General features: G+C 45.1%; 1 protein-coding gene across 4 annotated transcripts in view; it reads left to right on the top strand.

Moving 5' to 3' along the window:
* Positions 1-14,142, top strand: part of LOC130362045 (uncharacterized) — a 207,908-nt gene that overhangs the window by 88,310 nt on the left and 105,456 nt on the right. For all 4 annotated transcript variants that reach the window (XM_056565942.1, XM_056565941.1, XM_056565944.1 and 1 more), the window contains exons 36-38: positions 6,251-6,347; positions 10,836-11,093; positions 11,722-11,814. In XM_056565942.1, the coding sequence (XP_056421917.1) occupies positions 6,251-6,347; positions 10,836-11,093; positions 11,722-11,814 (448 nt within the window). The remainder of the gene's footprint in view (positions 1-6,250; positions 6,348-10,835; positions 11,094-11,721; positions 11,815-14,142) is intronic.

The following is a 14,142-nucleotide window of genomic DNA, read 5'->3' on the forward strand; positions in this document are numbered from 1 at the left end:
CATCATCTCCAAGTGCAGGGAACATTGGGAAAGAAAGCCACGGCAGAATTTAGAGTCCCCATCAAATTTATCCGGCAAGGATAGTCGTAGACCAGAAGCGGCCACTCGCTGCGGAGGAGGTGCAGGAGCTGGCGGAGGAGATGATTGCTGAAGCTGTGGTAGTAGCTGCTGTAGCATCACGGTCAGTTGAGACAGCTGTTGGCCTTGTTGCGCTATCTGTTGTGACTGCTGGGCGACCACCGTGGTGAGGTCGGCGACAACTGGCAGAGGAACTTCAGCGGGATCCATGGCCGGATCTACTGTCACGATGCCGGCTGGCAGGTAGTGGATCCTCTGTGCCAGAGAGGGATTGGCGTGGACCGTGCTAGTGGATCGGTTCTAAGTCACTACTGGTTTTCACCAGAGCCCGCCGCAAAGTGGGATGGTCTTGCTGCGGCGGTAGTGACCAGGTCGTATCCACTAGCAACGGCTCAACCTCTCTGACTGCTGAAGATAGGCGCGGTACAAGGAAGTAGACAGAAGCAAGGTCGGACGTAGCAGAAGGTCGGGGCAGGCAGCAAGAATCGTAGTCAGGGGCAACGGCAGGAGGTCTGGAACACAGGCTAGGAACACACAAGGAAACGCTTTCACTGGCACAATGGCAACAAGATCCGGCGAGGGAGTGAAGGGGAAGTGAGGTATAAATAGGGAGTGCACAGGTGAACACACTAATTGGAACCACTGCGCCAATCAGCGGCGCAGTGGCCCTTTAAATCGCAGAGACCCGGCGCGCGCGCGCCCTAGGGAACGGGGCCGCGCGCGCCGGGACAGGACAGACGGAGAGCGAGTCAGGTACGGGAGCCGGGATGCGCATCGCGAGCGGGCGCTACCCGCATCGCGAATCGCATCCCGGCTGGAGACGGTAACGCAGCGCACCGGGTCAGTGGAGCTGCCCGGAGCGCTGCGGTAGCGAGAGAGAAGCGAGCGCTCCGGGGAGGAGCGGGGACCCGGAGCGCTCGGCGTAACAAAAACCTTTGGAGGGAGTTGAAAGTCTGTGTTGCCCAGCGACAGCCCTAAAACATCACTGCTCTAGAGGAGATCTGCATGGAGGAATGGGCCAAAATACCAGCAACAGTGTGTGAAAACCCTGTGAAGAGTTACAGAAAACATGTGACCTCTGTCATTGCCAACAAAGGCTATAAAACAAAGTGCTGAGATGAACTTTTGTTATTGACCAAATACTTACTTTCCACGATAATTTGCAAATACATTCTTTAAAAATCAGACAGACAATGTGATTTTATGGATTTTTTTTTCTCATTATGTCTCTCATAGTTGAGGTATACCTGTAATAAAAATTACATCTTTTTAAGTGGGAGAACTTGCACAATTGGTGGCTGACAAAATACTGTTTTGCCCCACTGTAGGTATTAGTAATCCCTCTTTTCACCCGTACTCGCTATAACCCAGTATATTGGTGAACATGCTGTCAGTTTCTCTTTAAGCAGGAACTTCTCCAGCCCTCTCCCCACAAAGTAATAAGCAAGACCCTTATCTCAAGCAATAGTGAACTCCTGTAGCTAAAGGAAGGTGGGTTGTCAGGGGGAGAAGCAACCAAAGGACACGAAATGAGGCTTAGCTCAGGCAAGTGGTACAATACAGAGATAGCAACACAGTGGCCCTTATTTACTAAGAGTGTTGTGTAGGTTTCTTTCTGGGTTTTAATTCCCTAAAAAAAAAAAAATTTCCCTACACTTTGCTTTTTTTTTTATATATGCTCTGATCTGTAGGGGTTTCCTCAGCTTAAATCCACCACCACTTAGTAAATATGTAGTTTTTTTGTGAAAATGTCTGGAACACTCCCCTTTTCTGAGACCACGCCCCCTTTTTGCATCAGTCACGCCCCTTTTTCGGGTTTTCTTAGCAAAATAGAGAGTTAGTCAGGGTTTTTTCAATTCTGGCTCAAATTCTGGCGCAAAATCTGGCACAGACAGAATTTCTGGCGCAATGCAACAGAATCTGGTGCACAATCCGACAAAACATGTCGGGTTTGCAATAGTAAATGAGGGCCAGTGTGTTCTTTGTGTAATCTGCATGGAGTGCAAGCCTGCACTCTGCACACAAAGGTGTTCTCCTGCTCACACAGTAAATAGTTACTACTATTACTTTATTAGCGGGAGGACATTGTGTGCGGCACTGCTGCAGAAGGGCATCCCAACAAACATTGTTAATTACTAATTACAGGATGGATATTGTACCAGAGAACATAGAGTTCATACAGCACTTCATATAAAAATAATACTTTATTATACAGGGTGGGCCATTTATATGGATACACCTTAAAGGGGTACTCTGCCCCTAGACATCTTATCCCCTATTCAAAGGATAGGGGATAAGATGTCAGATTGCCGGGGTCCCGCTGCTGGGGACCCCGGGGATTGCTGCTGCAGCATCCCGCTATCATTACTGCGCAGAGCGAGATCGCTCTGCATGTAATGACGGGCAATACAGGGGCCGGAGCATCGTTACGTCACGTCTCCGCCCCTCCGACATCATGGCCCGCCCCCGTCAATACAAGTCTATGGGAAGGGGGCGTGGCAGTCATCACGCCCCCTGCCATAGACTTGCATTAAGGGGACGGGCCGTGATGTCATGAGTGACGGAGCCATGACGTCGCGCTGCTCCGGCCCCTGTATCGCCCGTCATTACGCACAGAACGAACTCGCTCTACGCAGTAATGATAGCGGGGTGCCACAGCAGCAATCCCCGGGCTCCCCAGCAGCGGGACCGCGGCGATCTAACATCTTATCCCCTATCCTTTGGATAGGGGATAAGATGCCAGGGGCGGAGTACCCCTTTAATAAAATGGGCATGGTTGGTGATATTAACTTCCTGTTTGTGGCACATTAGTATATGTGAGGGGGGAAAACATGGCGGCCATTTTGAAGTCGGACATTTTGAATCCAATTTTTTTTTTCAATTGGAAGAGGGTCATGTGACACATCAAACTTATTGGGAATTTTACAAAAAAAACAATGATGTGCTTGGTTTTAACATAACTTTATTCTTTCATGAGTTATTTACAAGTTTCTGACCACTTATAAAATGTGTTCAATGTGCTGCCCATTGTGTTGGATTGTTAAGGCAACCCTCTTCTTCAGTTTCCTGGAAAGTGGATTGGTCATCGTGGACCCGATCTGACCCCCCTTAGACTTTTATCTTTGGGGTCATCTGAAGGCAATTGTCTATGCTGTGAAGATACGAGATGTGCAGGACCTGACACTACGGATACTGGAAGCCTGTGCTAGCATTTCTCCTGCGGTGTATATAGTAGTATATAGCAGTGTATACGGATACTGGAAGCCTGTGCTAGCATTTCTCCTGTGGTGTATATAGTAGTATATAGCAGTGTATACGGATACTGGAAGCCTGTGCTAGCATTTCTCCTGTGGTGTTGCTATCAGTGTGTGAAGAGTGGGAGAATAGAGTTGCATTGACAATCCAACACAATAGGCAGCACATTGAACACATTTTATAAGTTGTCAGAAACTTGTAATTAACTCATGAAAGAATAAAGTTACGTTAAAACCAAGCACATCATTGTTTTTCTTGTGAAATTCCCAATAAGTTTGATGTGTCACATGACCCTCTTCCTATTGAAAAAACAAAAGTTGAATTCAAAATGGCCCACTTCAAAATGGCCACCATGGTCACCACCCATCTTGAAAAGTTTCCCCCCTCACATATACTAATGTGCCACAAACAGGAAGTTAATATCACAACCATTCCCATTTTATTAAGGTGTATTCATATAAATGGCCCACCCTGTACATTTAAAACATGATTACAAAAAGAAACATATACAGTAGCATGCATGATTTGGCTATTTAAAGGGGTACTCCGGTGGAAAAGTTTTTTTTTTTAATCAACTGGTGTCAGGAAGTTAAACAGATTTGTAAATTACTTCTATTTAAAAATCTTAATCCTTCCAGTACTTATCAGCTGCTGTATGCTCAACAGGAAGTTCTTTACTTTTTTAATTTATTTTCTGTCTGACCACAGTGCTCTCTGCTGACACCTCTGTCCATGTCAGGAACTGTCCAGAGCAAGATAGGTTTGCTATGGATATTTGCTCCTGCTCTGGACAGTTCCTGACACTGACAGAGGTGTCAGCAGAGAGCACTGTGATCAGACAGAAAATAAATTCAAAAAGAAAATAACTTCCTGTGGAGCATACAGCAGCTGATAAGTACTGGAGAGATTACGATTTTTAAATCTGTTTAACTTTCTGGCACCAGTTGAATTTAAAAAATGTTTTTTTTTCCAGTGGAGTACCCCTTTAAATGACAACATCCAGAATACAAATGAAGTGCACAGAGGAGAAAGTGCAAATAGCTGATACATAAATATATCTTATATTCAATCACAATAATATTTTTTAGTGCACCTCTGTGCACTTTATTTGTATTTTAGATGTTGTCATTTAAGTACCCTAATCATGCATGATATATATATATATATATATATATATATATATGTTTTTTTTTGTAATCATGTTTTAAATCTATAATAAACTATAGTTTTTATATGAAGTGCTGTATGAACTCTATGTTCTCCGGTATAATATATACTACAAAGTTCAGCTAAATACATATACATAGGATCATTCTAGATGCAGTGCAATGTATATGACTGGTGATGGTTTGCGCGCATTATTGTGGAACTATAGTATATTTAATGACAGGATGGGTAGCCTCTGCACACAAGGTCCCTGTCCTGTCATTCACATTAATGTTTGTCGGCAGCCACAGCAGGTCTGGTGGTCCTCTCCATAGCTCTGCTGTCCCCATCTATAATATAAACATGGCCAGGACAATCAGAATGGCCCATTAGCAATCTGTCCGACTAGAAAGATTGTCAGTCTGGGCTTGATTCCAAATGAAAAAACCTTACATTGGGATTAGACTTGTATAACTAAGGTTTTATGACAGATGATGTGGTAAGTTTTATTCTGAAAGTCCTGTCAGTTTTAGTCAACACATCTTCATTTATGAAATCAAGTGAGAAAGATGACCACATAAGGAATGGATGGAAATAATGCTTCGTAGTCGGAATTAGAGATGAGTGAACTTACAGTAAATTTGATTCGTCACGAACTTCTCGGCTCGGCAGTTGATGACTTATCCTGCATAAATGAGTTCAGCTTTCAGGTGCTCCGGTGGGCTGGAAAAGGTGGATACAGTCCTAGGAGACTCTTTCCTAGGAGCGTATCCACCTTTTCCAGCCCACCGGAGCACCTGAACGCTGAACTAATTTACGCAGGATAAGTCATCAACTGCCGAGCCGAGAAGTTCGTGACGAATTGAATTTACTGTAAGTTCGCTCATCTCTAGTCGGAATCATGGGCTAAATATTTTACATCTTACAGAAAAGCCAGAATCCTTTTAGGCTTATACAGTGAAACTGTTGTGAAATTACACACCCAGTGTAATATACTTATACAATTTATGACATAGACAATATAATGCACAATTTATTATGTCATATTTTCCTGTAGCTTGACATGCTGTTACTTGATGATCATTAACTCAAGTAAATGGTTTTATTCTTTTATACATAAGCTTTCTAGTCTAACTTGGCAGCGTTCATTTATCTACCCAGCTGTTCAGTTCAGATATATGAGAATAAACATTCCCCAGTTATGAAAAATTTAAAGGGGTATTCCAGGAAAAAACTTTTTTATATATCTACTGGCTCTAGAAAGTTAAACAGATTTGTAAATTAAAGTCCACAGAAAGAAGAGACTCACCCTATCCTGAGGGAGTTAGTTCAGACAATAGACATCGCGGTCAGGCGACGGGGCAGCGGGAGGCGGAGGATGTTACGGGGGGAATTCAGGCGTCGGGCCACAACCGTATTGCACCTCTTGGTGCTTCGTCAGGCCCCTGCCGAAGAATCATCTTTTAGACATCTTACTTTTTTAGATATCTTGTTAACTAAAATGGGTGAATTAAAAATATTCCCAAAAAAGCCCAAGTAATTTGCGAATACAAATAGAGCCAAAGTAGCACCAATTGAACACACCTTAAAAAAGGCGATATTTTATTTCCAGTCGTATATCAGCCGACTTTTTTTTTATCCTTTTCATAATTATCTGTCAAATAAAATACAGTTTGTTTTATGGTCTAGTAAATATGACTATGTAGTTTCAAATAATTGTATAAGTTTATATTTATTTGCCTTTTTCCCTTTTTGGATGTGTTTACAACAGATTTCGTAAGCAGTTACTTTCAATAGCAAATGCAGCAAGAAAGGAAATGGAACTGGAAATTAAAATGAGAAAGGTGGAGGAAGAATGGAGTGAGCAGGTATTTTATGAATATTTAAAGCAGTGGTTCTTAACCTTGTTGGAGGTACTGAACCCCACCAGTTTCATATCCGCATTCACAGAACCCCTTCTTAATTGGAAAAATAAAATATGATTTTTTTCAAATTCAAAACATAGGAGGTATATATTTAAGTATATATTTATAAATAGGTGCACAAAATGAACAAAACCATTAAGAACAAAGAACAAACCATGAAAACATGATTTTCACACAAAAACATAATGAATACCGTATTTATCGGCGTATAACACGCACTTTTTAGGCTAAAATTTGTAGCCTAAAGTCTATGTGCGTGTTATACGCCGATACCGCCCCAGGAAAGGCAGAGGGAGAGAGGCCGTCGCTGCCCGCTTCTCTCCCCCTGCCTTCCCTGGGGTCTAGAGCCCTACTGCCGGCCCTTCTCACCCCCTGGCTATCGGCGCCGCTGCCCGTTCTGTCCCCCTGACTATCGGTACCGGCGCCGATAGCCAGGGGGAGAGAAGGGGCAGCGGCACCCATTGCCGGCGCCGCTACCCCGTTGCCTCCCCCCATCCCCGGTGGCATAATTACCTGAGTCGGGTCCGCGCTGCTGCAGGCCTCCGGCGTGCGTCCCCGGCGTTGTTGCTATGCGCTGAACGGCGCGGCGCATGACGCCAGTGCGCCGCGCCGTGCATAGCAACGACGCAGGGGACGCACGCCGGAGGCCTGCAGCAGCGCGGACCCGACTCAGGTAATTATGCCACCGGGGATGGGGGGAGGCAACGGGGCAGCGGCGCTGGCAATGGGTGCCGCTGCCCCTTCTCTCCCCCTGGCTGTCGGCGCCGCTTCTCTCTCCCTGGCTATCGGCGCCTGCACCGATAGTCAGGGGGACAGAACGGGCAGCGGCGCTGATAGCCAGGGGGTGAAAAGGGCCGACAGCAGTGCTCTAGACCCCAGGAAAGGCAGGGGGAGAGAAGCGGGCAGCGACGGCCTCTCTCCCCCTGCCTTTCCTGGGGGTATATCGGGGTATACACGCGCACACACGCACCCTCATTTTACCATGGATATTTGGGTAAAAAACTTTTTTTACCCAACTATCCTTGGTAAAATGAGGGTGCGTGTTATAGGCCGGTGCGTGGTATACCCCGAGAAATACGGTATTTACTGCAAATCAGTGTGACTTCTGCTGTTGTCTTTCAGAGACCAGTTCAGTAATGCGCTGCTTTACCTTGGCAAGTGCCACTCTCATGTCATTTTCGCAACAATGGCAGTGTTCCCCCACATTAGGCAGGCAGTGTTCCCCCACATCAGGCAGGCAGTGTTCCCCCACATCAGGCAGGCAGTGTTCCCCCACATCAGACAGGCAGTGTTCCCCCACATTAGGCAGGCAGTGTTCCCCCACATTAGGCAGACAGAGTTCCCCCACATTAGGCAGGCAGTGTTCCCCCACATTAGGCAGACAGAGTTCCCCCACATTAGGCAGGCAGTGTTCCCCCACATTAGGCAGGCAATGTTCCCCCACATTAGGCAGGCAGTGTTCCCCCACATTAGGCAGACAGAGTTCCCCCACATTAGGCAGGCAGTGTTCCCCCACATTAGGCAAGCAGTGTTCCCCACATTAGGCAGGCAGTGTTCCCCCACATTAGGCAGGCAGTGTTCCCCCACATTAGGCAGGCAGTGTTCCCCCACATTAGGCAGACAGAGTTCCCCCACATTAGGCAGGCAGTGTTCCCCCACATTAGGCAGGCAGTGTTCCCCCACATTAGGCAGACAGAGTTCCCCCACATTAGGCAGGCAGTGTTCCCCACATTAGGCAGGCACTGTTCCCCCACATTAGGCAGGCAGTGTTCCCCCACATTAGGCAGGCAGTGTTCACCCACATTAGGCAGACAGAGTTCCCCCACATTAGGCAGGCAGTGTTCCCCCACATTAGGCAGGCAGAGTTCCCCCACATTAGGCAGGCAGTGTTCCCCCACATTAGGCAGGCAGTGTTCCCCCACAGACATACAGCCTCCAGCCATATACAGTGTATGGCTGGAGGCTGTATGCCTGTGTACTGCCCACTTCAGTGCTCCGACCACCGCTCTGGCTATAGCAGTAGGTCTCGGGACCGGTGGTTGGAGCACTGAAGATGAGGCGCTGCTAGTCACTTACCAAGCTGGCCAGCGCATGTCTTCCTCCTTCTCTATCCTACAGTCCCGGGTGCCTTCGTTTCCATGGGCTCACGCACGGGACGTCAGTGATATCCCGGCGTGCGCTATGTCCCAGGGGCCCTGCGTTTTTAAACGCAGGGAGTTAATAGTAATGGGGGAAATTGCCCCGTCGCTACAGGACGGACAAACACCGACTCTGCTCGGGGCCCCAGGCCAGCTCGGGGCCCCAAGCAATTGCTTGGTTTGCCTGTCCTGTTGCGACCTCCCCCACCGAACCCCCGGGACTGACTCACCGAACCCCTGGGGTTCGATCGAACCCAGGTTAAGAACCACTGATTTAAAGGGAAGCTGTCATCGGTTTCAAGCTGCCGAAACCATGGGCAGCTTGAGACAAAGGCACACTCCCTTATTAAAATAATCTATGGTTATCTCTGAAACGCTAAAATCATAAAAAAAACAGCCATGAAGAGGGTTCCCAGTGAGCCTCTATCTATAACACTAGACTTCATTGTTAGAGCGTACCCCATTGGGGCATTTAAAGCGAAGCAGACAAAGCTGGATGCAGAGATTATATTGTTACTGTTATTTGTAAAAACTTTTGACATCTCGCAAACATATCGAAAGTTTTGATCAGTCAGAGGCTCAGTACTGAGACCCCCACTGATCCCTAGATATAACAGGTATAAGACCGGCTCTGTGTGACTTTGTTGGGCTTCAACTCACTGCAGGAGACTAGCTCCATGGACTATAATGCAGAGCGAGTGCCGAGCTGGGGAGTGAAGGGCACAGCCACACACTTCTTCTGGCTATATCTAGACCCCCACTGATCCCTAGATATAGCCAGGAGAAGGGTGTGGCTGTGCGCTTCACTCTCGAGCTTGGCGCTTTCCGAAGGCCACAGTCTACAGTAAGTGTTGTATAATTTTTTAACATTTTTTAACAATGTTGTATTTACCTTTCATTTTCCCTGCTTTATCCCATTACAATGTATTGTTTGGGTGCTCCACCTATGCACTGAAATTAAACTGCCTCTCCCAGGATGTATTCCAGCCAGACTACTTTTTACATAATCATATGCTGAAGTAGTCTGCCAAGCTTCATTTACAACAAAGTGTGCATTCCCATGTCACACGTGTACAATGCAGCAATTAATCCACCATATCTGACCCCCTTTCCCAATAACAATGGGCATGTATGTCATAAGAGAACTCAGGGCGCTTCTCTTGATCTTTCTTATGCAATCCTGTTTACATCCTGGTTGTTCTTGTGCATTCACAGGCTCCATAGATTTGTTCTGCTGTTGTCAGAAAGCTGAATGCAATGTACCCATCACATTTAGCTTCCCTTCCTGCCCTTTACTGAGGGCACTTTACTAAGGGGCCAGGGAAGTCAGACCTTTGTGTTCTATTAATAGCAAATAAAAAAAAACAAAAAAAAAACATGTAATATCAAGTATACAGCTGCTGTAAAATACAAAGGTCTCTAGCTACCAAGGTAAATTGTAATGGATCTGACCCATCTATTCTTCCCAATATCCTGAATACTATGAATGCCTATCCTATTCATGCTTAAACTCCTTCACTGTATCTGTAGCTACCACTTCTGCAGGAAGGCTTTTCCATGCATCCACTACTCTCTCAGTAAAGTAATACTTCCTTATATTACTGCAGAAACCTTTGCCCCTCTAATTTAAGCCTATGTCCTCTTATGGTAGACTATGTCCTCATGTCTGACTGCACTCGCATTACTCTCCACAGTTTTGACATCCATTAAACATATAAGAATTAATAAATGGAGCATTGAAACTAGAGGATAAAAGGTATTATGGATTTAAAGGGGTACTCCGGCCCTGAGACATCTTATCCCCTATCCAAAGCATAGGGGATAAGATGTCTCACTCCCCAGCGGAGGGACCCCCGCAATCTTGTATTCGCCACCCACCTGTTTGAGCTGCACGCCGCGGTGCCAGCTCACAAACAGCCGGATGGCGGTGTCATGCCCCCTCCCATAGACTTGCATAGCAGGGGGGTGATGTCACACGGGGGCGGAGTCGTGATGTCACGATACTCTGGCCAGGTGGTCGCCACTCGGCTGTTTGTGAGCTGGCATCGCGGCATGCAGCTCAAACAGGTGGGTGGCGAATACAAGATTGCGGGGGTCCCCAGGTGATAAGATGTCTCAGAGCCAGAGTACCCCTTTAACCCCTATGTGGAACAACATCCACAGTGTTTTCTTCCATAATCTAAAGTCTAAAGTAAAATAAGACACATCAGGAAAAAAATTATCCCTGACAGTTTTTAGAAAAAGTTTTTTTTATATCTTTATTATAATTACATTTCTGGTATTTTATGTGTAGGTCCTGAACTTCAAACCTTACAAAAACAAAGTCTTGTTGGTAAAGGATGAGTCCCTTATTTTACTGGAAGAGTTAGAAGATGCTCAAGTGCTACTTGCACAGATGCTGTCCTCAAAGGAAATTGATCCCCTAAGAGAGGAAGCAACTACCTGGGCAGAGAAACTTAAGCGTGTGGGAGATGTTTTGGAGCTGTGGATTGATGTACAGGAGCTATGGCAGCATCTTGAGGAAGTGTACAATAATCCTACTATTATCCAGGTAATACTATGGGGAGAGCAGTAAGGTCCTGCACTGACGCAACTAGGGTGAGTCCGCTGTAGGATTAAGCAGCAGCGTAAGCTTGCTGACTGGATATGCGGTGGTGCAATGTCCGTGGAAGGAAAATGGCAATGTAACGACTAGAAGACACGGGACAGCACTCACCATCCAAGTGATCTTTATTTCCAAGCGTTCAGAAGCATCCGAAGTAGACCCAGGTGGAGGCGGGGAGCACAGCCGGGACAGACTGTTTCACGCAGTTAGCACTTCCTCAAGCCGGTGTACACCGGCTTGAGGAAGCGCTAACTGCGTGAAACAGTCTGTCCCGGCTGTGCTCCCCGCCTCCACCTGGGTCTACTTCGGATGCTTCTGAACGCTTGGAAATAAAGATCACTTGGATGGTGAGTGCTGTCCAGTGTCTTCTATTCGTTACATTATCCAGGTAAAATGTACAGGTTTCATAATATATAAAAAATATATTCTTTTTCATTTTAATATCAATTCTTTTTCATTTTAATATCACAATTTCACTTTTGTATTGTTCATTACTCATTTAACTAGTGACCTTACAACATATTTATATTTCAGTTACAGACAAATAACTTACATTTTCCTTCTTAACAATAAGGAACTACCACGGGATGCAAGAAGATTTGCAAAAGTTAACAGAAGGTGGACTTTGATGATGGTTTCGGCATACAAGACCAAAAATGTCCTTCAGGTAAACAGAATTTGAAAGATTTTATACAGATATATCAAAAAAAAATTATTTCATAATTTGTCACTATGGCCACCAAATATTTTTTCAGTCGCTCACTTTGTTAAATTATGCTTATTTATGCCAAAATGGCAGTTAGCAATGACACCTATCAATCTAATAAACCATTTTTGGTTACATTTAGTCATTTGGTAATCCATTCAAATCCAACTGAATTTGTAATACAAGGTATGGTTCATTATAATTGAAGTTGATGTTACGATTTCCATTACTGTATAGCATATATTTGAAATCACTGTGGATTACTTTGTGGAGTTGACAATGTATAAAACATCTGCCAGATAAGTGTAAATTAGAGGCTATTATGGCATTTTAAAAATAAGGATCTATATTGGCCCCATCATGAAATAAAAGGTTCTATCACTTTCTACACTGCTACTCACTCCAAATTTTAACTAAGAGCACAATAGAAGGAAAATAACAATAATCCTACACAATAAAACAAATGAGGAAACACATGAACCAACAATTAATTTAGGTGTGGATGAACATGTCTGTACAATCCTAAAGAAATTAACATTCACCCTCTTGTGTAACCTGTGTCTTCTCCCTTCACCTAAATGCAAATAAAGGTTTCTCAGCACAGATAAAATCCAATCTAACTAGGAAGCAGTTCTGGTAATGTGAATTAGGGCCCTATTAGGCTGGGTTCACACCACGTTTTGTTAAATACGGTTCCCGTATACGGCTGGGAGGAGGGGGGCGGGGCTTAATCGCGGCGCCCGCACTCAGCCGTATTCGGGAACAGTATTTAATGCATGTCTATGAGTCGACGACGTTTTTGCCTGCGGTCGGGAAACCGCATACGGCCGAAAACAAAGCCGACCGGAGGCTGCGGTTCACTCTGCTTGGCTCATAGACATGTATCGCGGGCGCCGCGATTAAGCCCCGCCCCCTCCTCCCAGCCGTATACGGGAACCGTATTTAACGAAACGTGGTGTGATCACAGCCTTAGTCAGGATAAACCATGCCATACACAAGTTCCAATGTTGTAGATCCGCACCGACACATTCTGAATCATTATATATAAATTGTCATCAGTTGAGACCCAATGGGGCTTACTGTCTAACTTCCCCTTCTCAGACTCACTCACTAAGGCCAATTTCATAGGACACTAGTCAACCTATTAGTATGGTTTTGGAATGTGGGTGGAGACTGGAGGAATCCTACAAAAACAGAGGGGAAATATGCAAACTCCATGCAGAAGTTGCCCTTGACTGAATTCAAGGTAGTTGTGCTTAGGCTGGGTTCCCATTACATTTTCCCCCATACGGGAGCGCATACGGCAGGGGAGAGCTAAAACTTGCGCTCCCTTATGCCTTTCTATGCGCTCCCGTATGTAATTCATTTCAATGAGCCGACCGCAGTGAAACGTTTGGTTCAGTCGACTCATTTTTGACCCATATGCGCTTTTACAACTGGACCTAAAACCGTGGTCGACCCCGGTTTTAGGTGCGGGGGAAAAGCGCATATGGGGCAAAAATGTGTGATGTCCATCCGGGAACCCTGGAGCATAGCGGGAGGAAAAATACATCATGCAACGTTTTTTTCCTCCCGCTACTCCCGTCAAAAACAACATTACCCCACAGACCCCATAATAGGGAATGGCATCTGTCGGGACCCATTGTTTCCTGTTGAGCTCGATCAAAAATAACGTCCGTTAAGGCACAAAAAAAAAGTGCCTGACAGGAGTTTGTGGCAGTGTGAAAGAGGCCTTATATAGGTTGGATTTTGTTTTGCTTTTTTCAAAAAATTATAACTATTTATATGAAAATTAGCATGTTTAAAATTGTCCTATTCTGACCCCTCTAACGTTTTTATTTTTCCGTATATGGGGATGAGTGAGGGCTAATTTTTCACCACTGGAGTTGTAGTTTAGAAACAGCGAGACTCCAGCTGTTGCTAAATTACAACTTATATCTTTCCCAGACAGCTGTCTGGAAATGATGGGATTGTAGCTTAGCAACAGCTGGAGGCTCACTGTTAGGAAAAGCTGGTTTATGGGCTTTTTCCTAAGGGAGGGCACTATAAATGTACAAACCAATTTGCTGTGTTTTTTTCTTATTATTTCAGATCCGTTTATGCAGAGGGCTTCTTCGCATTCAGTGTACTACATCGATGCCCAGCGTTTTTTTTTTTTGTTGTTTAATATTAATAAAATGGTTAACGAGTGCTTGTGGGGGAGTGTTTTTTTGGAATAAACATTTTTAAAAAGTGTTGTTGTTTTTTTGTTTAAAGGTGTACTCCGCCCCTAGCATCTTATCCAAAGGA

Source organism: Hyla sarda, chromosome 3 (genome assembly GCF_029499605.1).
Source record: "Hyla sarda isolate aHylSar1 chromosome 3, aHylSar1.hap1, whole genome shotgun sequence".
Classification (NCBI taxonomy): Eukaryota; Metazoa; Chordata; class Amphibia; order Anura; family Hylidae; genus Hyla; species Hyla sarda.